Here is a 27478-nt window from a genome sequence, read left to right as displayed (position 1 = left end):
TAGACACACGTCCTCTTCCAGGCAGTTTCATAACATTTTATGTTGATTGTAAATTCTTAATTATTGTACTGATGGTGGAAATGGGAATTTTCACTGCTCTAGCTCTTTTCTTAAAGCCACTTCACTAATTTGTGAAGCTCAATTATCTTTTGCTGCACATCAGAAATATATTCTTTGGTTTTTCTCATTGTGATGGATGATTAAGGGAATTTGGGCTTTGTTTTCCCTCATATTTATATTTCTGTGAAACAGGAAGCCATGGCTGGATAATTTCATGTTCATAATCACCCTGGAGTGCTCAAAATTGTGAATATGAATGTAAATATACTTCAGAGACATTTTACTCATAGGAATTTCTAGGGGTGCCAATAATTGTGTTAAACGTGTATTTGAGAAAAACATTTATTTCATAATGATATTTCCCCCCATTTTAAATTCTTATTATCCAATGAAAGCTTAGATTTTTGTGATAAAAAAAAAAAAAAAAAGATCAAAAGGATTAACAATGCACATTTATTTTCACAGCCTTCTTTGATCATATTTACCAAGGGTACCAACAATTCTGACCACGTGTGTATATTATTATATTTTATATTATATATAAATATATTTAATATATAAACATAACATTATTCTTAAATATATACATGTGTTTGTATTTATATAATAAATATACACAGTATATTATGTAAACAAAAACTTTTATTTTTGATGCGATTAATCGCTTGACAGCACTAATACACACAGTTATATATAGTTACTTTACTGTTTTTCATTTAGCAAAAAATCCAATAAATAAATTCAGATGTTGTAGAAAGTGGCAAATGAAAGTGTCAATGAGCAGCAGGTTCTTTGTGTGACAACTTACCCCATATGCCAATATATCCCACTACAGGTCAATGTGTCAAAGATTTTGTAACTTTTCTGAATAGGATTTGTCTGTACACAAATGTAAACAACACACAAAATCAAAGCAAGTCAAATGGAAACTTATCCAAAATGACAACAGAATGTCGTTCATTCACTTGTGTGTATCTGTAAGCCACTGACACTAATAATGTCAAGCACAGGTTACTTTATCTCAGTCGCTCTGTGTGCAGTGAGGCTACACATTGTTTTCGGTGCACATTAATATCAAAGGACAGATGAGAGCTGCCGGCTTTACCGTCAGACACAAACCCCTCACACCTGCGTCATTACTGTTGGGAACAGCCCTGCAGGGCCTAACACGCGCCGTCATTTCCCGCCAACCTCGAACCTGTGTCAGACAGCTGGCCTCTCACATTCACAACATCACACATTAAGAAAAACAGAGCAAACAAACTCTCTTCATTACTAAAACAACACGTCAGAGTATTTGAGGTTATGCTGCAGTTGTGAAGTTGTTGAAGTTTATTTGCTCAAGCAGGTAGTTCGTTTAAATGAAATACATTTTCCATTTGATACATATTAAGGAGCTCCTAACAAGCGCATTAGAGACGCGTTTAACGTCCATGGAATCTTTTAACTGCAGAAAATGTTCTTTATAGTGAAAAAATGAGGGACAAAAAGGTTATTTTAAGAACTGTTCGCTGAAAGGTTCTTTGGAGAATCAAAAATGTTTTGTTTTTTTCCTATGACATCACTGAAAAAAAATAATAATTATAATATTAAATAATAATAATAATAATAATAATAAAAACAAACAAAACTGATTAAATTATAAATGCATTATATATTAAAGGTTTATTAATGAATGAATGAATAATCTTTTCTAAAGAGTGCATTTCAAATAATATCCTAAATAACTATTACCTCTAAAACCAAATTAATTTTGAGAGTAAAAGAATTATCATATGTTAAGATCCTAAAAATGTGAATGACCTCATATTGTTAATGGGCTTTTGCATGTATATTTGTATTGATATATATTTCTGCATGTGTTGTTTTGGTCTGTCTAGGAGCTCAAGCATCACCTCACTGAAGGCATGCTTGACCTGATGATTAGATTTATTAAACCGCGTGGGTGAGGTGTGTGTGTTTGTGCATGTGTTTACTGTGTGTGTGAGCGGATGTTTTAAGGGGGTGTCAGTGACGTAGATCCTTAAGGCATAAACTCAGAGCTCGTTATAGGTCAGAGGTTGAGAAGTGAGCTAATTGATTAATTTAAAGTGATAAAATGCGTCATTCATTCAATGTGTGACGAAGTGTCAACTTGAAGGCTGCACCGTACACTGTCACGTAGATGGTCTACATCCAAACCTTTAGTGTCTCAGAGTCCAGGTACTACAGGGAATGTAAGGTGTTTGAAAGCCAGTGCTGTTTAACATCAACAGCAATCTATAAATGTGATTCACTGAACTTGGAAATCTGTGTAATTTACTATTTATTACAAGAACTTACATCTTGTAAAGCTATTCTGTCTGAATACAGTAAGTTGAGAATCCCACAGAATAAGCTTAGTTTCATTATACACATGATATTAAAACACAACGTAAGATTTCGGGTAAACCCCTACGTAGTTATTTCAAAAAAAAAAAACGTTCTGGAAATGATTCGTGGAACGTTATCAATTTATAAAATGATTTTTTCTTTTAGACTCCCAAAAAACTGTACATTTAATAGCATGTTACTGTGAAATTACATAAATGTCCCACTATCTACATTTTCACTGTAAGGGAACTTAGCAGAGACACATGCAAAATGAACCAGTAAACTGAACAGAAAGGAGACATTAAATAGAGCAGCTGACAAGGGGCACACAGGTGATGGGAGTTAACTAATAATGACTAATGAGCAAATTAACTCAAGAGCTAAACCGAACAGGAACAAAACCATACAAGGAAAAACAGGAACAGGCAGACGTAACAGAAAAAGACTACACTAAACTTCATAATCCTAACACTTTTATTGCCGGTATGGAAATAAAATAGAATAGAAATATTAAATGAAAATATTTAAATAAATAAAACTTTATTTTTAACTAAATGAAATAAAAAGTGGAAGCAATAAATTTAACTGAAAACAACTAAACAAAAATGTAATTGAAACCAAAACTGAAATACAAATTAAACCTGAACAGAAATATGACAAAATACAAAAGCACATACTGAAACAAAATTAAAATAAAAACTAAAAATATTAAAAGTAATTTATAAAATAGCAAATATGTATAGGCCTAAAATGTATTATAAAACATACTAAAATGTATTAAACAATATCAAATAATTAAACATACAACAAATGTGTTAATTTTTCTATTACATTATTAAATACTATTACTATTATTTATTAATAATATTGATTAATTATTATGTAGTTTATTTATTAAAGAGCTGCCCTTTATTGTATATTACCCTTTCATGCATGAATTATTAAATTATTTTACTTTTAAACAAGTGAAAAATCACGCAAATAACTTTTTTTGTCAATATATTTTATTTTGAGGGAGTTATATATCTGTCCACCATGCATGAAAGGTATGAAAAATGAATCAATAGAACTTAATGTGTGCTCTTAAAAAACATGTTTTTAAAACATTTACTACAAGCAAAAGGTATGAACACACATAACATTAAATAACAACAAGCTATATCATGACAGCACAGAAAAGTAAAGTGTAACAAACAAAAGGTGTGTGTGTGTGTGTGTGTGTGTGGTGGGCTATTCATACACATGTGAGCACAAATACAAACACATGTATACCAGCCTACATTTTATATTACCTAATAAATAAATATAGACTGTACGCATTGAAATAAATGTTAAAATCTGAAGACTATTTAATATTTTTGTTAAATAAAACCATTCAAGTATAAATTATATCATAAATGTAATTAAACATACAAAGTAAGGCAGAATCTATATATAGGCCCATAGGCAGAATTATAACCTTTGGTGCATGACGTCCACTAGTGGACAGATATACAATACAATACATATATTTTACAATACATACATAGATATAATACAATACATAGATATATTTTCTGTCACAGAAAAAAAAAAAACGTACAAGAAAATAGTTAAAATCTGGATGAAGCATATTTCTGGCATCCTATTTAGCTGAAAAAATACATTTGTACCTGTCTGGTTTTCTGAAAATAAAAGGATTTAACGCTTAATCCTGAGGTACTTGGTGCATCTCCTCTTCCCTCTGCCTTTTTGAATATATTATGCAATGTCTCAAAACAAAAAAGAGATACAAAGACAATTAAATGGAATCGTAGACCAAACTTTGGGGGGAAATGGTGCTACAACTTAAATGATTCAAAATGGATTCCAAACATCTGCCCACTGCATGACACCATGCAATGCATGTAATTTAAAAATAATAGTATATAATAAAAACATTATAAAAGAATTTTAATAATAAGAGAGTGAGCGAGCAAGAGAGAGAGTCTCAAGTTTCAATTTCTTTATAAAGCACAATTAAAAACAACTACAGTTGACCGATGTGCTGCTCAATGTTCTAAAAGACTGATAAAAACATGTATCCAAACCAAGCAAACATCAGACAACAAGTCATAGGCTATAAGTGAAGAGACTTTGATTTAAAATATGTAATGTTGGTGCAGTTCTAACATGGATTGGTAACGTGTTCCAAAGTTTAGGTGCGGCTATGGCAAAAGCTCGATCACCCCTAGATTTTAATTTTGACTTTGGAACAGTTAACAAACTCTGGTTGGCAGGTCTTTCCGGATGATATTCAGCGAGGTCATTTAAACATTTAAAAACAAGCAAAAGCACTTTAAAATCAATTCTAAAGCGTACTGGGAGCCGATGTAAAGACATTAACACAGGAGTAATATGTTTGTATCTACGAACACCAGTTAAAAGAGGTGCAGCCGCATTTTGGACCATTTGTAGTCTAGATATTGAAGAACTGTTTATTCCCAGATACAGGGAATCAATTCTACACAGCAAAAAGTCCAGTGTTAAATTAACTCTCACAGAGTTGATTTCAACACTTTTTCAGAGTTTATATAGCTCCACACTTTCTGGAGTTAAATTAACACTTTCAAAATAGTTAAACATTTAACACTATGCCAGAGTTCCTTATTTGACTCTAAAAAAAGTGTTAAAATAACACTAAAAGGGATACAGAAAAACAACACTGTTTAAGAGTTGCATGTTTTAGGTGGTTGGAATTTAGAATTTAGGTGGTTAAAAGATCAACAAAACACTGTTAAATATACTGAAAACATAGTTAAATCAACTACAACACACAACATAATTTCCATCGACATGTTTATTTTTAATTCTCCCTTGCAGTGCAATTTGAAGTAGAATTAAAACATTACAAAAGAAGGAATGATATACAAACTTTCATCTGCCACACTATGAGTTTTGAATATCAAATGGCTCATAAAATTTAATCTCTGACATTTTTATAATACACCTTTCCTCACTTCGTAGTACTCTGAATGCATGAAGATGCTCATAAAAATGTGTAGTAATGTGTAAAAGTTCACAAGTGCACTATCATATGGCAAACTGAACACAAAATGTGCTAAAAATGTGCACAAAATTTAAAAGTTCATCAAATGCTCCAAGGAAGCAGTTTGCCTGGCATGGGAGGAGATGCTTATCCAAGGCGATGTAGAAGCTGTTGCTTTTCTGACGTCCAACAGCAAGGAGGAACGGATGGTTGTTGCTGAGGTGCTTCTCCAAACTGCAGCATGACAAGAGTTGAAATGAAAACCAAATATTAGACATAAACATAATGTGCAGTCACAGAGAAAACAACAACATAAAAGTGACTGTTCAAACAATGACCCACAACACATTTGTAAAATGCCACTACCTTATGATAGATTACATGGCTTTCAGCTGCATCGCATGCAATTTTGGAGACTTCAGTCCTCCTGGAAGTGGTAGAAGGATTAAAAGAAGGGATGCCATTTCCTGGCTGTAGACTGAAGACAAAGATTCACATGAATTAATTAATGGGAATCTTCAAATGCAATACTTTTTCAGTTTAAGAACAGAGATAATTTTAAACATTCATCTACCTGTTGAGGAAGAGGGCTGTCTGGTGGCATCGCTCCATATTGCTGTGGACTGTTTTATTACGCCAGGCAATGTATCCTGTGTCACTTGCAGCATCATAAAAGTGTTCCTGAAAGATTTTTTAAATATCCTGTGTCATATTCAGGCTAAAATCTCAAAGAATCAAATTTCAATGTCATAGAAACAGCCTGTCATAACATTGCAAGTATGACATGAAAGTGCGATGCAAACAATGACTTACGGAGCCTTTCTTGGAGTATGGATCTCTGAGGGAAGGGAACAGCATCACTATGTCAAGAGCATTCTGTTTTCTGATTGCTTTAGTAGGGAGTTGCCTATGGGAAGATAAACTAGTTATCTTAATTTGCACAATGGCCATGCAGTTATTTGGTTTAAAAAATAATAATAAAAATAAAATACCCATGTGTATCAATCATGTGAGCCACCAGTATGTTAATCATTTGTCTTCTTGTGGCATCTGTAAGGGTTTCTGTTTCTTGATACTCCTGTAGTACTGCTTCACCACCAGACTTGAACTTTAACACATCTTTAACCATCTAATAAAAAATAAATAAAAACATGAGCATGGTGATTCACAAATTTCTACAGATTCGGAGGGGGGAGAAAAAGTGTTGCCCCAGAAAGTAAATTCTGTCATGTTTACTCACCCGTATTTTGTTCCAAACCCATAAGACTTTTGTTAATCTTCAGAACACAAATGAAGATATTTTTTTATGAAATTTGACAGTTCTCTGACACTCCACTAACAGTCCACACAACTACCACTTTAAAGACCCAGAAAAGGTAGTGAATATGTCATTAAAATAAATCATGTGACTACAGTGGTTCCATCTAAATTTTTATGAAGCGACATGAGTGCTTTGTTTGTGCAAAATATAACTCTCCAACCCACATTCACAAGAACACCTTGACATGTGTGTTGTGTTGCCATGTGAGCTGTTGCAAGAATACTTTTGGAGATCAATAGTTTGTAAATGAAGTGTTAAATGATGGTAAAATTAGTTTTTTTGCGCAAACAAAAGCACTTTTTTACAGTTTTACAGTTGTGGAATGACATAAGTGAGTAATTAATGACAGAATTTTAATTTATGGGTGAACAAACTCGGAGACTCATAAAAAGCTTTGTTCTAACCTGTTTAAGAGGCAGTGCAGATGTCTCCTCAGTTATTTGTCTCTTGCTAGGGATTAGTCCATGCACTTGTGCTGTTGCTTGAGTCAGACGTCTCAGATATGGAAGACAAGGAGTCTGAAAATTCTAAAGAATCAGAAAATATTAAAATATAACAAATATTATGATGACCAGCACAAGGATCAGAAATATGAAATGGCAATTTTTTTTTTATTTCGAGTGCTTGACAATACTTTCAAATTTAATAACTCAAACTTCTGTGAACAGTAACAAATAGGTGTGTAACTTGTATGTATCTGCATGCGTATGTGTTTGTGTGTGTGTGTGTGTGTGTGTGTGTGTGTGTGTGCGCGCGTCAGTGCATATGTATATAAAAGGATATATCTGTTTATTTACATACATATGCATAGAGAGAGAGAGAGAGAGAGATGATACCGCGGCCACAATTTAAGGTGACAAGTAGTAACGTTAGCCACATTGTACTTCGTTCGTGTCCACATTTTAATATATTACTACATTTGTCTGCATGTTCTGTGCAGTGCTCCGTACTACGTAATATTACTCCGTACATGCTTATATTGAATTTGCATATCATAAATCATAAATGTTTAAGTAAGCATGATTTAATTTACCTACCGTTCGAACCCATGCGAGGATAATGGCGGCGGTTTCTCCAGCAATGGCCGGAAATGCGGGGGCGGAGTATAATTACATCTCTTTGGAGTTGTTTTAACACTGATGATCACACTCTGTCAAGTAACTCCAACACCGGACACCATTTTACTCAGAATGTGTTAAAATTACTCTTTGGGTGTTGAAATCAACTCAGAAATGTTTAACACTGAAATTTCAACACTTTAATTTTTGCTGTGTAGAAGAAATACAAGCATGAATTGCAGTTTGAAAGTGCTTAAAAGAAAGGAAGGAGAGAGAGAGAGAATATAAATAATAATAAAATGAATGCTACAATGACAATGTTATGCACTTCACAGCCTGAGAGACAGCAGGTCTTTTATTACCGGTATGGTCACAATGAAATAAAAGAATATAAAATACAAGGAATGAATGTGAATGTGTATAATAACGTGTGTATGTCTGACCCTCAGCATGTGTGTGTTTATATGTTAAACACTGTGGTTCAAATGTTCACACATTACACTGTTTATTTAAGTTTAAATTGTTATAATGTTTTCTTCTATTGTGATATTTTCATTGTTATTACTGTACAGTAGTCAAGTCATTTGAAGTGGATCAAAAAAGTTAATCAAAGTTGAGCTAAGACAAGAACGCATTTTGGCTTTAGGTTTTAGGACAGCCTTGATGGAAGGTTTTGATCCACTTCAAATGTTGACTATTGTGTATTTCTCCACATGTATTTCTTGGCACTAGGCCTATTGTATTTTTTAACAGTCATGCCAATAAAGCTTTTTTTTTTTTTTTTTGATTTTGAGAGCGAGAGAACAGTAGATAATACTAAAATGACAATGTTTTGTAATTTAGGGTCATTATTTCTGTGTTGAGGGGTGTCCGCTCACCTGTCGTTGTGCCGGGTGACTCGCGTCGAGCTGAAAGCCGCGGGGCGACGCTCGTGACGCGTTCGGCGTCTCCAAAGAAAACCTCGCGCATCAGCAGACCGGCTTCAGTTAGCAACGAGCGGCACAGTCTCACATTAAAACCTCTACTTAATCAGTCAATTACCTGCCGGTCAAATGTAGTTTATGGGGTATAGGGAGCGTCTATCTCACTGTTTTGGACGATTTCCTCACAAGCATTTTGTAACCAAGAACTGCTGTTCAAAACAAGTTTTCTTTCTTAAACGTTAAATATTTGTATTGTATTTTCTTGAGTGATTCGGAGTTTTGATGAACTTTTCTCGACTTGAATGGAAATGAAGGCGTCTTCTGCGCTCGTGCTCTGCGTGTCCGTTACCGTTCACCTCGCGCTCGCTCAGCTTCAGCTGCTCTTGCGCCCGTCGCCTAGCGACCACCTGCCGGTACCGGACCTGCACGAGGAACCCGACCCGGCGCTGGAACCAGGAGAGAAGGATTTAGCCCCTCGGTTGCTGCGGAGGAAACTCGGCAGCAGCTTTGACCCCGTCTTCTCGTCGGTCGGTCAACCGACTCCCGGTAACGGGTCCGTAATCACGCGAGAAGACGACATGAGTCTCGCCGGAGCGATTCCCCGCGAGTTCCAGCAGCTGGATTTCACCGGTCTCAGAGCGGCGGCGAAAACGGAGCGCAGGGTGCGCCGGTGGCTGTGGTCGTACACCCGGTGTCCGGTGCTGTCGGTGTGGAAAGATCTGGGCGTGCGTTTCTGGCCGCGATACGTCAAAGAGGGGCAGTGCTCGGCCGAACGCTCGTGCTCTTTACCGGAGGGCATGTTTTGTAAGCCGGTGCGGTCCGTGAGCGTCACACTCCTCCGGTGGCGCTGCCAGCAGGACTCGCGCGCGCTCAGGCCCTGCTCGTGGATCCGCGCGCGCTACCCGGTGATCTCACAGTGCGGCTGCGCGTGCTTGTAGCGGCGCAGAGTCATCTCGTTAGATCTGGGATGAAATTTGAATCGGACTTGTTCCTGTCACCCACCCATATAACTTTGAGAAGGGGATCAGTGGACTTTACTAATGGAAAGACACATCTGTGATTGTGTATGATGTTTTAAATTATATTGTTGTGTGAAGCATGAAGAAGAAAGAAAAAGACAATAAAAGTACAGAGACTTCACTACGTTGGGCATTTGAATTGTTATATATATATCTATATATATATCTATATATATCTATATAGATATATATATATATATATATATATATATCGTTTATTGTTCGCTACGGTGCTGCTATTTATTCTACTCTGGCCGTTTCCTGAAGAAAAAAAAATCCGATCTATGTAATGAATAATTTTTATTTTATTTTTTATTTTTTGATTACCCGAAGTTTATTGTTGTTGTTCTCTTATTCAAATTATAAATGATATAACTAAACAAATTAATAATTGGGCCTAGGTGAAGCTGTGCGCTTGAATTTGTCATAGCATCATCCTATGCAGTGTGGAGAATTATTATTGCTCATTATTGTCTATTGGCTATTTTAGTAATTTAAGTAACATGGGTTATCCTAATATATTGATTAATGACATTGTATTATAATATTACACCACCCAAATATTTACTACCTTCTAATTTTCGTTGTCAGTGCAGGCTTTTCTTTTTTTTTTTTTAGCTTACTGACCATTATGGATTAGTGTAGGCTGCATTAAAAAGTCTTGAACATAAAACAACAGGGTAAAAATATAGCTGACTACTAGACATAATAATTTCATGACTCTAGACACTTCTTTGTGAAGACAGTGGCATTATACAGTGAAATAATATGTTCTTTAGCCATATAAAAACAGTTGCCATGTGTGAGGGTAAAATTTACCCGCTGGCGCTTTTAGGCATACAGCGACCTCTGGCGGTTCTAAGTGCATGTGTTACTCAGAAACATCTAAGTAAATAATTCAATAGATATTGTGTAGATACCACGTCTACATAATTATAATAAGTAATGCGGCACTCACCCGAACACAGACTTCAATACAATACACAATGTCCGTATTCTCTGGTTAATTTCTGTGTAGGTGTGTCAAAATGAACTCCAGATGTAACAAAATCTCAAGTTACTAAACCTAACAACAAAAGCAATGATTAAAAGAAAAAAAAAATCATAATTAATTAAAAATATAAAAAAAAACTTATTCCTGCCCCAGTGCATTATGGGAACACCAGTATCAGAAAAGCTGAGTAGGTTTTAGTTAATTTTATAATATTGATATTTATGCTTTAATTTCTACAAGCTAGAATTGAGTATAGAATTTACTTTTTTTATTATTGCCTGAACTAACATTCCATGTAGAAATTACATTTGTTTTTCTGCAGTATTTAGATCACCACAGAATCATTTTTATCAGTGTATGTATATATATGTAATTTATATTATGTATAAGTATATATTTAATACATTTCTTAAATATATGCATGTATGTGTGTGTAATGTATTTAAACACACACAGTACACACACATAGGCTATATGTAAACACAAACTTTTATTTTGGATGCGATTAATCGTGACTAAACAATTTGACAGCACTATATATGATACTTAATTTAATCGCTGTTTGCATTAAAATGCTAAACATGTAAGTTACGTGAAAACAGTTATGTACATGTGAGGATTGTGTTTACAATATGTTTACTTTCTCACTTCTCCTTTTTTCATTTGATGTTTTTCTCTGTTACTCCTTCCTTCCGTCTCTTCCGCCACATCTGTCTTTCTCCTCCTCTCTTTTATTGTCAGTTCTGGTTTGCCCATCTTTGCGTGTACATCAAGGTTTTCTTTCTGATGCTTCAGGATGAACACAACAGGTAAGGCCATCACTGAAGGTAAAGACAGAGGAGGAGTTGCTCAAGTGCTGATATTTATCTGGACAACAGAGAAAAAGGGGTATCTATCATTATCACAGTAGTTCACTTAGACCTATAATTATGCATATGATATACAGATTGCGTGAATATTTTTTGTAATTACGGGTGTATGGAGATGTTTAAATATTTAAACTTATTTAAATATGGAATACGTTGAATTGAATACATTGCATGTTGTTTTTGGTCTCTACTAATTGCCATGCAATTTTTCCACTCTGTTAATTAAAGTTAAAAATTAAACTAAAATATCTATATATTTCTGGTGCTGGATAGTACTGCGTTTGGGTGCGTGTTTGATGGTTGAGAATCAGCAGTTGTAATCATCACTTCAGAGAAAATACAGTTACAAATGTTTGTTTCTGGTCAGTGTGTTAAAGAAAGGAAACGTGTTGCAGCTGCTGAGAAAACTACACGCAGTCCCTCCCTTGGGATCTGTCTGTGAGCGTGTATAACAAGAAACAGAGTAAGACTGAAAGTGTGAGGGTGTCACATGAAGCACATCTAGAAGATGATACTGTTTTTCAAAAGAAATTTGTCAAACCAAGTGACAAATCCACAATTCCACAAAAGTCATTACATTCTTTTCAGTAGCGTGTTTCTTCCTTGTAATTTCACTAATGAAACAGAACAAGGTTTAGATCTAAAGAAGAGATTAAATCTGTTTGTTGTAATCCAATTATTTTGATTCAAATGCTAAAATCACAGAATTAACACACCAATCTAAAAAAAAATTAGTCAAGGCAACTTTTTTTCCCCCTTTCATTACTTTAAGTTAATCAAAATAATTTAACCAATTTCACCTTCCTTTTTTTTTAAGTTATACAAGATTCAACTACATTTTTTTTTAAAGCAATTTAAATTGAAATGACTTAAAATCCAAAAGCCAATCTGAACAGAAATTGATTTTATTTTTTATTTTTTATTTTAACCCTCAATTGTCATTCGGGACAAATTTGGACAAAATCTTTTTTTTTTTTTCTTTAATCTGAGCGGTTCAAGACTTGGGTACTTTTCATAAATTTGCCACCTGAACACACACACACACACAAAAGAAGACTAGATTCAACAAAGTTAAGTGGTTGAAAAAAAAAAACCTCCTTAATTTGTCATTCGTGCACAAAAATGGGCACCCATAGGAAATGAATAGGAAATAATGAAATTCAATTATTTATATTATAATTAAATATATCATAAAAATAAGCATATTTTACATCAAAATATGGTACTTTTAGAGGTAAATAAAAAAAAAAGGCATAAATTGATAGTTTTCTATTTTATCGAAGACAGTGATATGACATTTATTTAAAAAAAACAAAAATTGGGATCACAGCTGAGACCTTTGCGCCCAAATTTGTCCACGAAGGACAAATTAAGTGCTGCTATACAAAGGATGCTTGAGGGTTAAACAGAGCTTGATCTAATAGTGATAGTGACCTGATGTTCCTGATAATTGTTTCTAATATTATTTTCTTGTTTTTCTTGGTGCAATCAATTACACTTTAATTAACTGATTCAGAGAGTACACAGAAAAAATGTAATTTAATTTTGAAACAATTTTCAATCAGAAATTGCTAGTAAATTTCATAAATAGTTAGAAAGAAATTACAAGATTTGATTAAATATGACATATTTTGAAGTAGAAAGACTGAAATTGTATTTTCTTGTAAAATGTACTCCAATAATCTTTATTTTATTTACAACTTTGAAAAATCATTTTTACAGTGTGTTAATTTTTTTCTGTAATGTGTACATGGTGTCTCATTATATCAAGTGTGTGAATTTATATAAACCAGCATGATGAAGTGAACTTTCAACTCTAAAGAAAGACCATTCATACATGTCCACAGGCTACACAGAAGTTATCACAACCACATTTGACGATGTGTCCCAGAGCAAACCTAATCTCAGAGCAGTCAAAAACCCCTCACATAACACAGGTATGTTTGTGTGTAGCATTACGTCATTATAAATCAAATGCAGATTCACTTATTCATTTATTTGTGTGTTTTGAGTTTAGCATCTCGACCTGATTGGTTACTCTACACAGTTCCTGCATCAGCTTTTCTGATTGGGATTGTTCTGTTCACGTACATCTGCAAAACACAACGCCGAAGGAACAGTAAGTGTAAATACACCCAAACACATACACACACTGACGCAGAGAAATACTCACACAGACTTAATGCTGACTGATCATATTAGATTTACGATCTAAATAAACACATTTTTCTTGCAGTGCCCACAAAGCAGAGGACAAACACAAATGGACACTTTACCACGTACACCGACTTTGGGTGATGCATTTACCTTTTTCTTTACTTTTTACTCTCTGTCTCTTTCTGTGTAAAATGGGTAAATGTTTACCAAAATGTACACTTTTATCAGAAATAACTTAATACATTTTTATGAAATTGGTTGAAAATTTACTCACCCTCTGGCCATCCAAGATGTAGATGAGTTTGTTTCTTCACTGAGAGAGATTTGGAGAAATTTAGCATTTCATCACTCACCAGTAGATCCTCTGCAGTGAATGGGTGCCGTCAGAATGAGAGCCCAAACAGCTGATAAAAACATCACAATAATCCACACCACTCCAGTCCATCAGTTAATGTTTTGTGAAATGAAAAGCTGCATGTTTGTAAGAAACAAATCCATCATTAAATTGTTTTTAACTTTAAACCATCGCTTCTGGCCATAATCCATAATAACGCGTCCTCCATTGAAAAAGTCCATCTTCTGTTGTCCTATTGCATCAAAATCCACAAACATATTTGTTTAGAACTGTTTTGGACTGTTTTCACTTGTAAACAGTATCTTGATCTGCATATATATTGCATATTTCTCTCCTTGATTCAGAAATCCATATCATGGATAGAGGCCTCGTATTTTAGCAAGCAAACCCTTACCAAAAATAAGTATACTTCAAGTTTATTTTATTAAGTATACTTAAGTAAAGTTCAAGTATATTTTTAAGTATACAGGTGCATCTCAATAAATTACAATGTTGTGGTAAAGTTAATTCATTTCAGTAATTCAACTCAAATTGTGAAACTCGTGTATTAAATAAATTCAATGCACGCAGATCTCAACAAATTAGAATACTTCATAAGACCAATAAAAAAAAAGCATTTTTAGTGAATTGTTGGCCTTCTGGAAAGTATGTTAATTTACTGTATATGTACTCAGTACTTGGTAGGGGCTCCTTTTTAATTACTGCCTCAATTCGGCGTGGCATGGAGGTGATCAGTTTGTGGCACTGCTGAGGTGGTATGGAAGCCCAGGTTTCTTTGACAGTGGCCTTCAGCTCATCTGCATTTTTTGGTCTCTTGTTTTTCATTTTCCTCTTGACAATACTCCATAGATTCTCTATGGGGTTCAGGTCTGGTGAGTTTGCTGCCAGTCAAGCACACCAACACCATGGTCATTTAACCAACTTTTGGTGCTTTTGGCAGTGTGGGCAGGTGCCAAATCCTGCTGGAAAATGAAATCAGCATCTTTAAAAAGCTGGTCAGCAGAAGGAAGCATGAAGTGCTCCAACATTTCTTGGTAAACGGGTGCAGTGACTTTGGTTTTCAGAAAACACAATGGACCAACACCAGCAGATGACATTGCACCCCAAATCATCACAGACTGTGGAAACTTGACACTGGACTTCAAGCAACTTGGGCTACGAGCTTCTCCACCCTTCCTCCAGACTCTAGGACCTTGGTTTCCAAATGAAATACAAAACTTGCTCTCATCTGAAAAGAGGACTTTGGACCACTGGGCAACAGTCCAGTTCTTCTTCTCCTTAGCCCAGGTAAGACACCTCTGATGTTGTCTGTGGTTCAGGATTGGCTTAACAAGAGGAATACGACAACTGTAGCCAAATTCCTTGACACGTCTGTGTGTGGTGGCTCTTGATGCCTTGACCCCAGCCTCAGTCCATTCCTTGTGAAGTTCACCCAAATTCTTGAATCAATTTTGCTTGACAATCCTCATAAGGCTGCAGTTCTCTCGGTTGGTTGTGCATCTTTTTCTTCAACACTTTTTCCTTCCACTCAACTTTCTGTTAACATGCTTGGATACAGCACTCTGTGAACAGCCAGCTTCTTTGGCAATGAATGTTTGTGGCTTACCCTCCTTGTGAAGGGTGTCAATGATTGTCTTCTGGACAACTGTCAGATCAGCAGTCTTTCCCATGATTGTGTAGCCTAGTGAACCAAACTGAGAGACCATTTTGAAGGCTCAGGAAACCTTTGCAGGTGTTTTGAGTTGATTAGCTGATTGGCATGTCACCATATTATAATTTGTTGAGATGAATGTGAATTGGTGGGTTTTTGTTAAATGTGAGCCAAAATCATCACAATTAAAAGAACCAAAGACTTAAACTACTTCAGTGTTTCTCAAATTCACAATTTGAGTTGAATTACTGAAATAATGAACTTTTCCACGACATTCTAATTTATTGAGATGCACCTGTACTTTATGTAGTAAGTATACAAATATCAGTTTACTAGTAGTATACTTGTAAGTGTACAATTTCAATACTCCTTGGGACTAAATTGACCCACTTTCTAGTATATAAATGTATACTTTTAAGTATACTTTAAGTATAACAGTAGTAAACTTTGAGTACACAATTAGTTTACATTTTATATTTTTAGTTTGTACTGCAACTATACTAAAAGTGAAGTTATAGGTATACTGATTGTTTACTAATTAAATATTGTAGCATTTTTAATACACTATTAGTTCAGTAGTTGTATACTGCAAGTATACTCATAAGTTTTCTTTAAGTGAACTTTACGTCATACTTTAAGTATACTACTATGTCACTATTTAGGTATTAATTTGTATATATTTTGTTATATGAATATCTGAACATACAAAACATCAAAATAAAGAGCAGGATATCTGCTTGTAAACAAAAACATTTTTTTTTTTTTATAAACACTTGAATGTGAGTGTAAGTTTCATAAAAAAATAAACAACATTTTGAACAAAAAGCTGAAAAAACTATGAATTGGACTATGAAATGGATTCAGAATGATAATCAAAATGTAGATGGAGTCAGTCAACACCCCAAAGCTTGACAATCGTTATTACCTCTTCATTGGTCAACATTTTATTCCATAACGTTACACAGTTTTGATGCTTTTTTATGTCTGTTGATCGTGTTAGATTACGTGTGGAAGCATCTGTTGTTTCGGTTTCTTCTTTGTTTGTGGTTTGGAAATTCTGTACAGAAGATGTGTATTAGTGCCCCCTACCATATAACAATGAAAACATGGATTCTCGGAGCACAAGTATAGCTTAAATATATGTATACTTTTTCTAAGTATAAGTTAAGTATACTTAAGTGTCATTTTAAGTATATTTCTGAGAAGTACATAAAAAGTAGACTAAAAGTATTCTTTCCTATTTTATAGTTTAAAAGAAGTGTACTAATAACACACTTAAATAAAGTGTGTTAAGGGAAGGTTTAAAGTTAAAAACATCTTGATGGATTTGTTTCTTACAAACACGTAGCTTTTGGCTTCTCAAGACATTAACTGATGAAATGGAGTGGTGTGGATTATTGTTATGTTTTTATCAGCTGTTTGGGCTCTCATTCCGACGGCACCCATTCACTGCAGAGGATCCACTGGTGAGCAAGTGATGTGATGCTAAATTTCTCCAAATCTGTTCCCGTGAACAAAGAAACTCATCTACATCTTGGATGGCCTGAGGGTGAGTAATTTTTCAGCGTATTTTCATTTTTGGTGAACTTTTACTATTGCTATTAAATCAAGCTATGCCCTTATAATTGAAACCTACAATTATAGAAGATGGTTATTTCATGTTTTGAATGTGTGTTGTCACAGGTACATTGAGAGCGGTACTCAGAGTTATATGGAGAGCGCTGAAAACAAAAAGAAAGGTTAAAATACTACAGTGTTCATATTTCAAATCCTAGTTTTACACATAATATCTCTTTGAAAAAGATGATTGACACACCACAAAAATAAACCCTAAAAAGCACAGTCACTATTTTGTTGTTTGTTTCGACAGATGAGACTCAGTCATATGAGAATGTAGAAGCAGCTATCTACAGCAATCAAGACAAAGTCACATACTATGTTTCTGCAGATGAAGGTATATCCTGATCAGCAGTAGGCCTAATTATGTGAGTGGTTTTACTGTGCAATTAAATAGTTGTTGGTTTTAGATTATCTTAACCCGGATGCCATTGGGGAAGGGGAAGTGGCGGGGCCACAGGAACATCACAACACCCTACAACTGCCTAGCAATTTGACAGATACTGGTGAGTGGTGAGGATTGAATTAACAACTTTATTTTACTTAAGTTATTAATAAAATAGGGCTTGTTGTTGCAAGTGCAAGCTACAGAAATTGCAGAAGGCCAGTATAGACCCTGGTTATTGTAGTATTATTTGTATACTATTATATATACAAATAATTTTTAGTAATTTTGTTTTGTGATTTTGGCCTTGTTATTATAATTTTTTAATATTACTATAGGTTTAATTTATTTTTTATTTTCTTTACTGCTTCAAAATCATTCTTCAAAGACACTTTTTTCCAGCTCAGGTTTTAATCTAATATTTATATTTTATTTTGTTTATCAGATTTATTTCAGTTAACAAAACACTTTTCAATAATTTTAATTTTATTTAACTATAATAACCCAGCATTTTACAGCTAAAGAGGACAGAAAATGGTCTGAAATTGTTCAAGGCATATTTATTTATTTAATTGAAATGATTTTTCCTAAATAATAAACATTATCACTATATATTCCAAAGCTTTGACTGCTTAATAAAAAGCTCCTCAATAGACGGAGTTCTTAATGTAGTTTGGACTGGAGTCCTGTAGGAAAGGACATAGCCCAAGTTGTGTTTGGTGTCTGATCTGATTTCTCTTCAGATGGAGAGTCGTATGAGAACATGGAGGAGTGTTTATATGCTCAACCTCGCAAACAGACACAGAAACTCCGGCACGCCACTGAAGACGAGGGTGAGGGATCAGACACATGGATCTGATATTCTATTAACTTTAATAAATATTAGACAAATGAAAGTGTGGTAATCTCTCTTAAATATGCCATAGACTACATCAATCCCGATGAAGATGGAAAACAAGATCTTGCTCTGGACCACACAGACACTGGTAAATATGTCACTGTGTGTTTATATGCACATGCACGGTATGAAATACTGTAAGAACTGTCATTTTCTTTCCTTCCAGAGTCGTATGAAATGATGACCGGGCCAGACTGTCTATATAACAACAAAGACTTCACAGCACCCCATGACACCACGGAGGATGGTGAGTGTGTGTTTATATGTGTTGACGACATGTGTATGTCTTTACATGTGATTAAGTGTTTGTGTAAACGCTTGTTTCAGATTCATATGAGCAGATGAATGGAATCCCAGTCTCGTTCCAGACAGAGATGGATGGAGGAAGACAGTGTGAATGAAGGAGATGCAGAGAAATGGACAACTGCAGTCAAATTGTAATTAAAAGAGAGAAACTGAGACAATTTAAACCTTTGAGAGCAGCTACTGGATAATAGCTATATAATTGTATAGGCTACATCAAAAACAACCTTGAACTTGAAATCAAAATGGATCATTTACTTGCTTCATTGTCATTTAGGGCACAATTCATCACTGCAAAAAACAATGACACAACCCACGTTTCACTATCCAATCAAATCCTGAATTTCACTCGAAATGTCGCATGGCAGATTTGATTGATTGATTTTAAAAGGCTAATTTCCTCTAGCACATTTTTAATTTTTAATTTTTTTTTTACCTTGAAATATCAGAATCAACATCTTTCAGCCTTCTTTTTCTTTCCTTTGCCTCCCTGAAGCGTCTGTTCCGGGTGTTTGTAAGTTTGGAGAGCGGGTACGAATTTCCGCGAAACGGGCGGACTGCTTTACGGCAGCAACAAATGCACGTGTTCAGCCAAAGATGGTCTGTAATTACTACAGTGGTATGTTTGCAACAGTTTCTGCGTCCCTATTCGCATACTATCTGTCCTAAATAGCATTCGAAAATAGAAGTAGTATGTTTTATCTGGTGCGATCCGGGTGGAGAAAAATCTTTAGGCTATATTGTATTTAGAGACAAATATCACAAAAATGTCAAGAAATGTCCTGGTCATATCTTACTTGCAACATTTAAAATCATTATTTAAAAGTATTATTTCTCCATAATTAATGCAATTATTTGAATAGTAAAATATCAAATTACATCACAGTAGTAATTTTTTTTTTAATGCAATTTTGCTTGTTTGAAGTCTCCATTTTAATATATGACCATGACGTTTCTTTGTGAAATTCACCATCTGGGTTGCAATTGTCAAGAACTTCCTGAAGATTCCTGTTTATTGCTGTAATAATATTGTAATAACATGTAAGTAAATGTCACAATAAAGACCTCTTGAATGAGTTTACTGTCGAAAAGCAAAATTCAAACAGATTCAGAACAGACCTAGCTTTTTCATAATTTTATCTTCTAGCACACATTCACCATAACACTCAAATGTTTTGATTTAAACCTCACACTTTAAAGCAATTACTTGAAAAATTGTCTTCTCAGTTTTACTACATATGTTTGACACCATCTTAAAAATATATAATAGTCTTATTTGCAATTTACATGATCACTGTACACTTTTCTGCTTATTACATTTTTATTGTCGAAAAGTGGTTAAATGCAAAACAGACACAAATCTGAGTCTACAGATCTGTTGAATTCATTTTATTCCATTTTTTAGACAGATAACCAGAAAACAGACAGCAAAAGTGCCCAGTGTGTGTCTGTAGATGAGCGGCATGGAATGACAAGCCAAGTACAGTTTAAATTTGGAAACTTTCTTCAAATGTACTGTTTTTCACTTTGTGAATAACTGACAGCTCAGATGAGACAGAGGATAATGAAAACAGAGCATGTTTCGAACATTTTGATGTGCTAAAATGGACAAATAATTCCACATTTCTAATCTGAGTGATACTTTACTTGCTGCTTCATGTAGAAAATTGGTGGGCACATTTTTTAAGGGTTCGCAAAGACATCGGCAATAAGGACAAAGACATCCTCCATAGCAAACAGATTTAATTTTGCAATATAAACAGGGCCGCAATTCAATTCCAGAGGGACATTTCTAGAACTTCAGTCCAAAAAGGCTTCGGACACCAGAGTCTCAAAGAGTTTCCTCTTTTCTTGTCGTCTTTCTCAGCCCCAGTTGTATTTGTCGTCCTCTGTCATGGGGAGGATGTCTGTGACCAGGCCCGTGCCGATGGTTTGGTTGCCGTCTCGGAGCGTGAACCTTTGGCCTTTGTCAAGAGCCATGGGCTGTCTGAGGGCCAGGATCAGAGACGAGTCCTCTCCCGGCATCACCATCTCCTATGAAGACAAGAGATGGAGAGAGCAACAAATTTAGAGTAAACATTTCTGGTGCTGATATTCAGTTTTTGCACAGCTAAAACGTACCTTCCCCGGAAGCAGCTCTACTATACAAGCCATGTCCCAGGTGTGAGAGAACATGATCGGCATGAAGTTTGTGCAGAACGGTTTGTGTCTGCCGCCCTCCTCTTTGCTCAGGACGTAGACCTGAAGACAAAGAGTTTAAATGACTGATTGGTTTGAGAAGTAGGTTGAGCTGCTGAACTGATGTTTATTGTTTTAAAATTCACCCACCTGAGCTTTGATCTTCTGGTGTGGCTGGATGGATCCAGGTTTGCACATCACCATGCCTCTCCTGACATCCTCCCTCTTCAGACCGCGAACCAGAGCGCCCATGTTATCGCCCGCCTCCGCCCGTTCTAGAGACTGATGGAACATCTCGATACCTGAGAGAACGAGCAAGAAACACAGAAAATCAGAGCGTCAGTTGAATTTCTGTGTAAAGCTGAATCATATCCCTCTTGGACCCCAAAAAGTGATTCATTGCTTAAAGGATTTGATTTTAGCTATCCTGTTAGGAGCCCAATGAGAAATAATTATATACTACAATAGTATTTTAATGTTTTGAATTAGCTTTTACCTTCATATTTTCAATATTTCAATATTTCAATTTTTTAATTTTAGTCATTTTATTGTTGTGATTTATTAGATTTTTATGCGTATTTTTTAGTTTTAGCAATTTTAGTACTTATTTAAACTTATTTTAAAATTTTTTTTAAAAAGTTGTTGTTGTTAAATATTTCTATTCAGCTTTGAATTATTTTTATTTCAGTTTTAGAACATCAGCTTAAACTTATTTTATTTCAGTTAGCTGCCAAGGAAACATTTCTAAACTTTTCACCTAAGTTTTATTTTATTATTTTAGTTTAAACACATGAACCTAATAGTTATTATATATAATATGTATTTTAATAGTTTTAAAAGCCAAAGATAAAATTCATAATACAAAAAATACAAAAAAAAACAACCATGTCGTGTTTCCAGTTGGCATGCAATTTCATGTTAATATCCAATAATCATATTCAAATACCAAAGGGTGATTTGTTTTCACAATAAGACATCAATGATGTTCAATGTAAGATCCATAGCAAATACATTAACCATATTTTGCACACTAAAGTACTGCCTATTAAGATGACTTGCATGTTTATGCATTGAGCAGGAAATATTTTCTCACCAGTGATGATAGACTTAAAGCAACGATTGTGTCCGAGAAATTCACATTCATCTCCTTTCTTGATCATTCCTCGCTCTAGTGTGCCAGTGACCACAGTACCACGACCTGCACACAGGATTCACACAGTTAAACACACAAACATAAAAACAAATATTCATTTCAGAGATGAAGCAAAAAAGCACAACTTATCAAACAAATACCATATCTGCACTACCTCAAGAAGGAAACACACCTGGAATAGAATAGACTCCCTCTACGGGCAGCAGGAATGGTTTATCCAGATCTCTCTTTGGCAAAGGAATATAATTATCTACCACCTCCAAAAGCTTCATAATGGAGTTTACACCCAGCTCCGGCTGTCTGTTCTGAACACACACAATCATAACAGCAGCACTGAAATTTGTGATTTAACAGTTCAAAACACATCATTCCAGTCTCTTTACCACTGCCTAAGTGCCTATACATATACATATACTACAATTTAAACAAACTGTCTTCTGTTTGGATGTTTTAAAGTGTAATTTCTTCCTGTGCTGCAAAGCTGTATTTTCAGCATCATTACTCCAGTCTTCAGTGTCACATGATCCTTCAGAAATCACTCTAATATGTTGATTTGCTGCTCAGATCTTAGTAATTATTATTGGTGTTCAATGATTAGTTGTAAAAATATTAGAGGTCGACCGATATGGGTTTTTCTCTGGCCGATGCTGATATTCAGAAATCAGGGCAGCTGATAGCCAATATATGATGCCGATTTGGCATTTGGAAAATCTACTTGTGGCGGTCAGTTTTGAAATTGTGACGAGCCGCCACAAATAAATCAATGTATGGGAAACACTGGACACTGCTATAAGATAAATGGCCATAATCTAAGTGATAATAAAAATAAAAGAGTTCACACATATTACACAGCCTGCTGCGCATAACTGCTTAAGAGTGCTGGTGAAAAAATAAGCTTACTGAAGACAAGTAAAGAGTCACAAATTAGGCTACAACAGAACAAAGATCATAAGAATTCGATCTACTTGATAAACTTAAAGCACTGAATAATAAATATTATATTATATAAAGAAAATGTACAAATAGACTGAATAGTCTTCACTGTATAAATTCAAAATACATTCATTCTTATTTATTTTACAAAAGTGATTCAGTCAAGGACAGTAAGTGATTTTCTTTCTGATGTTTGATTTACATTATTCACACAAATGGCAACAGCAGCTATATTAGGCTGCTTTAGAGGAATAGTTCACCTGAAAATGAAAATTCTGTTGTTGTTCTAAACCTGTATGAGTTTCATTCTGCTGTTGAACACTAAATAATATATTTGGAACAATACTGGTAATCAGACAGTTGCTGGGCCCCTATGACTTCCATAGTATGAAAATAATACACTCTTGGAGTCAATGGAGATCATTCTTCAAAATATATATTCATCTAATGATAATGAATGGAATTTTTGGAAAAGCTCCACTAAATAATAGCACTAAGAGGGGGGCGTGGTGGGGCTTTAGCGTTCGGCGCTACAGATGGCCCACAGCCAAACACGGGCCCCCTCCTTGCTTGGGCCGCGGGGCTTCAGCCCCACGTAGCCCAATGGTTAATACGGCCCTGGCCTGGTCACGAGCGATGACGAGTGTTGCCAGATAGGATGGACGATTTCCAGCCCAAAAGCTCACAAAAACCCGCCCACTCCAACAAAAGAACGCCCAAAACTTTAAAGTGCCCCTATTATGGATTTTTTGAAAATTATCTTTCATGCAGTGTGTAACACAGCTCTAAGTGAATGAAAACATCCTGGAAAGTTGTAAATCTCAAAGTGCACCGTGGATAAAGTTATTGTCTCTCAAAAGAAAGAGTCGACTCTGAATCATTGAAACAAGTTGTTTTTAAAACGAATCCCAAGCCGTTTCATATTGACGTCAACATGAAACATTAGCATATTGTCCGCCCACTTGTTGGTCTTTTAGCGTTGGTATGAATGAAAATGCAAATTCATTTTTTGCCACTAGGTGCGGCTTTTGGAGGATTAAAAATAGCTGATTCCTCGGCTGCACACAAAGCAGCACTGTGTTCACAAACGCTGCTTTATCAGGCATTACAGGCATGATGAAATGAAAACCCATAATAGGGGCACTTTAAATGTCAAAATAATGTGATAGAATATGTCAATCAAGGTTGATAAGAGTCATTTTTAACTCCTTAAAACAAAATAATAACGACAAAACCCGTCACTCATGAATATTCACGTCTGTCTGCCGATCCCTAGCGATTGGAAAGTGCGGCTGTGACGTCAGCACCAGTCGTCTCTGCAGTGAGCGCGTGTGTTTAGTAACGTCACGATGACTGATTGGATGCAATATATGCACACTTGGGCTTGTTTGTTAACCAATTAGCCTATACAATTTATATGTTTGAAAACCGCCGTGTTTGAAAACCACCCCAAACCAGCCCAACTTTTGTCCACCCGCACAATCAAATTCAAAACCGCCCCATCTGGCAACACTGGCAATGACATCATGGAGGCTACTGTCGGACCCACAGACACATTTCATGAGGAAAGTTAACGTGCATGTTATAATCAGCCCAGACATTTTGTTTCTACTTTCACATGCAAATGACTTGTTGCACTTATGAATATGATAAGCACGGTCAGTATCAATTCCAGTAGGACAAAACTTAATTACACTTTCGTCTGTTTTGCCTGGCCATCGTTAGCTGAAGCTGTGTGTGAACAAACCACGGCTGCAGAGTGTGAGCTGCTCCGTCTCACACGCATCCTCAGAGGGAGAGAGGTTCTCCGGTACAGCGTTTCACAGCAACACTTAGCTGCCCGCAGATGCGCCTGCCAATAAATCAGCCTAATTTGCAGCACAATCGGCCGATGCCAATTAATTTTAAAAAAATGCCAAAAAACAGCCTGATCAATCGGTCGACCTCTAAAAAATATTTCTTAATATTACTGTATTTTTTCTTCTTTAGAGGATACATACTTTCTCCATCTCTATCCTTACCTCTAGAGCACAGAGTGCTGATCCAATAATAACTGGTGTGTTTTCACCGTCGTAGCCGTACTCTGTGAGCAGCTCTCTGATCTCCAGCTCCACCAGGTCCAGCATCTCCTTGTCCTCCACAGCATCGGCTTTGTTAACGAACACCACCACGTGCTCCACGCCAATCTGCCGCGCCAGCAGGAGGTGCTCACGCGTCTGTGGCATCTGACCGTCGGTCGCCGCCACCACTAGGATGCAGCCGTCCATCTGAGATGTGCCTGTGATCATGTTCTTCAGACAGAGACATGCTCTTATAATACAGGTCTAATGGTCATGTATATACACACACAATAATGTTAGGTCAGTAAGATTTTTTAAATGTTTTTAAAAGAAGTATCTTATGCTCGCCAAGGCTGCATTTATTTGAAAACAGTAATAATGTGAAATATTATTACAATTTCAAATAACTGTTTTCTATTTTAATATATTTTAAAAAGTAATTAATTCCTGTGATTCAAATCTGTATTTTCAGCATCATTACTTCAGTCTTCAGTGTCATATGATCCTTCAGAAATCACTCTGATATGCTGATTTGCTGCTAAAGAAACATTTCTTCCTCTATCATCATCAGTTTTTTTGTGGAAACCATGATACATTTTTTTAGGATTCTTTAATGAATAATATGTTCAAGTGAACAGCATTTATTTAAAATAGAAATCTTTTGTAACATTATAAGTGTCTTTATCACTTTTGATCAATATAATGCATCTTTGATGAATAAAAGTATTAAATTTCTCCTCTTACTGCCCCCAAACTTTTGTGTAGTCAGATATGTGATCTGTGAGCAGTACCTTGACGTAGTCAGCATGTCCGGGGCAGTCGGTGTGAGCGTAGTGTCTGTTGGCGGTGGTGTACTCCACATGCGAGGCGTTGATGGTGATTCCTCTAGCTTTCTCTTCAGGAGCATTATCTATATCCTCATATGTCTTATAACGTGCACCACCGGCGTCAGCAAGGACTGATGCAACAGATGAAGAAAATACAGTCAGAGCAACAATTTTTGATTACTAGGAGCAAAAAGCAAGTCATCAATTTACCTTTGGTGATTGCAGCGGTCAGTGTGGTTTTGCCATGATCTACATGACCAATGGTCCCGATGTTCAAATGGGGTTTACTACGAGAGAAAACCTTCTTTGCCTCTGCTGCATAATTCCTTCGACTTAGAGGAACTGCACACTAAGAGGGGGAAAAAAAACATTCACACATTTCAACATTACTTGTATTATGTAAAACGTTCTTATACACCTTTGTGGCATTATTTGTCTCATGTATATATATATATATATATATATATATATATATATATATATATATATATATATATATATATAAAGTCATTTAAACAAAAGGGATTTAGTAATTATGCAGTTTTCAATATTTTGATTTGACTTTACTCCCTACAATAATCCTAAATAATACTATTACTCTAATGCATTTCAATGAAATCTTCTATTGTATAAAGTTATGGATATTTGAACATGAAAACACTCACCAGTTTATAAGAGCTGTGCAGTAAACTCGGGGAGGTCAACTGCAGAGCTGGAAAACATGAAGGGGGTTTGCTTTATGTCCAATACACAAACCTAATAATTCATCTACGACAAGATTTATACTGTCTTATAATTCAGATGTGTGTCCGAACATTACTTTAACAATGATAACAATTAAAAACAGGGCCCACTTTCACATTAATCAACCCATCACAAAATCAATTAATCAAATTCTCAGTCTCTTTGCATAGCTGTCAAAAATAGCACGAGACTGAAACAATCCTAATCCATTTCCCAGAAGTCTAATCTTGACACAGGACAGGTTCTCAGTTATATATGCATGCACGACCTGATGCATTACAGTCATTAAAGTACTGTATCTCTATGATACATAAGACACGGGCTGAGGAACTTGACCTTGCTTACGGAACGCCCGAGCATCCTTCCTCTATCCACACCGACATTCAAATATAAACATATAAATGATAGATTCCACACGCAAAACACTCGTAGCTTGAAAACAATGTCAATGTCACGCGACAGGAAAAAGAAACACATTTTGTAACTTACCGGAGAGGCACGCGCGGATACCCACGAGCGCAGCCATTTTGCGGACAAAGACAAACACGCATGCGCGGAGACGCACACATACGCCATCAACACTGGACGCGTTTTGCGCCTTACCGTAAACATTA

The 27478-nt window shown here is 35.6% G+C and overlaps 3 protein-coding genes across 3 annotated transcripts; 2 read left to right on the top strand and 1 right to left on the bottom strand.

Annotated features, from left to right (window-relative positions):
- The first annotated feature begins 9023 nt into the window (after positions 1-9023).
- On the top strand, positions 9024-10803 carry nog5 (noggin 5). Its single transcript, XM_058766096.1, has one exon. The coding sequence runs from the start codon at positions 9024-9026 to the stop codon at positions 9657-9659; it is 636 nt and encodes a 211-aa protein (XP_058622079.1). The 3' UTR covers positions 9660-10803.
- A 634-nt stretch (positions 10804-11437) lies between these two features.
- On the top strand, positions 11438-20046 carry LOC131536023 (uncharacterized). Its single transcript, XM_058768636.1, has 11 exons — positions 11438-11543; positions 13451-13540; positions 13621-13722; positions 13840-13897; positions 17450-17505; positions 17637-17720; positions 17794-17889; positions 18512-18601; positions 18695-18754; positions 18833-18913; positions 18994-20046. The coding sequence occupies exons 1-11, from the start codon at positions 11531-11533 to the stop codon at positions 19065-19067; spliced, it is 804 nt and encodes a 267-aa protein (XP_058624619.1). The 5' UTR covers positions 11438-11530; the 3' UTR covers positions 19068-20046.
- A 297-nt stretch (positions 20047-20343) lies between these two features.
- Positions 20344-27463, bottom strand: tufm (Tu translation elongation factor, mitochondrial). Its single transcript, XM_058768633.1, has 10 exons — positions 27354-27463; positions 26786-26832; positions 26331-26469; positions 26085-26251; positions 25255-25524; positions 22473-22605; positions 22241-22345; positions 21298-21449; positions 21091-21210; positions 20344-21003 (listed from the first exon to the last, which is right to left on the bottom strand). The coding sequence occupies exons 1-10, from the start codon at positions 27388-27390 to the stop codon at positions 20833-20835; spliced, it is 1341 nt and encodes a 446-aa protein (XP_058624616.1). The 5' UTR covers positions 27391-27463; the 3' UTR covers positions 20344-20832.
- Between the last annotated feature and the right edge of the window lie 15 nt (positions 27464-27478).

Source organism: Onychostoma macrolepis, chromosome 03 (assembly GCF_012432095.1).
Source record: "Onychostoma macrolepis isolate SWU-2019 chromosome 03, ASM1243209v1, whole genome shotgun sequence".
In the NCBI taxonomy this organism is placed as follows: Eukaryota; Metazoa; Chordata; class Actinopteri; order Cypriniformes; family Cyprinidae; genus Onychostoma; species Onychostoma macrolepis.
Note: the sequence above shows the minus strand (reverse complement) of the source record. Positions and strands in the feature narration are given on the sequence as shown.

What these genes read in the sequence shown, in the direction of transcription:
- nog5 (XM_058766096.1), top strand. Translation starts at nt 9,024, where the DNA reads ATGGAAATGAAGGCGTCTTCTGCGCTCGTGCTCTGCGTGTCCGTTACC.
- LOC131536023 (XM_058768636.1), top strand. An exon ending in AAACCCCTCACATAACACAG is followed by an intron (nt 13,541 to 13,620) that starts GTATGTTTGTGT and finishes TTTTGAGTTTAG; the next exon opens with CATCTCGACCTGATTGGTTA. An exon ending in CCATGACACCACGGAGGATG is followed by an intron (nt 18,914 to 18,993) that starts GTGAGTGTGTGT and finishes CGCTTGTTTCAG; the next exon opens with ATTCATATGAGCAGATGAAT.
- tufm (XM_058768633.1), bottom strand. Translation starts at nt 27,390, where the DNA reads ATGGCTGCGCTCGTGGGTATCCGCGCGTGCCTCTCCG. An exon ending in GACCGCTGCAATCACCAAAG is followed by an intron (nt 26,252 to 26,330) that starts GTAAATTGATGA and finishes CTGTTGCATCAG; the next exon opens with TCCTTGCTGACGCCGGTGGT. An exon ending in CTTTAAGTCTATCATCACTG is followed by an intron (nt 21,450 to 22,240) that starts GTGAGAAAATAT and finishes TCGTTCTCTCAG; the next exon opens with GTATCGAGATGTTCCATCAG.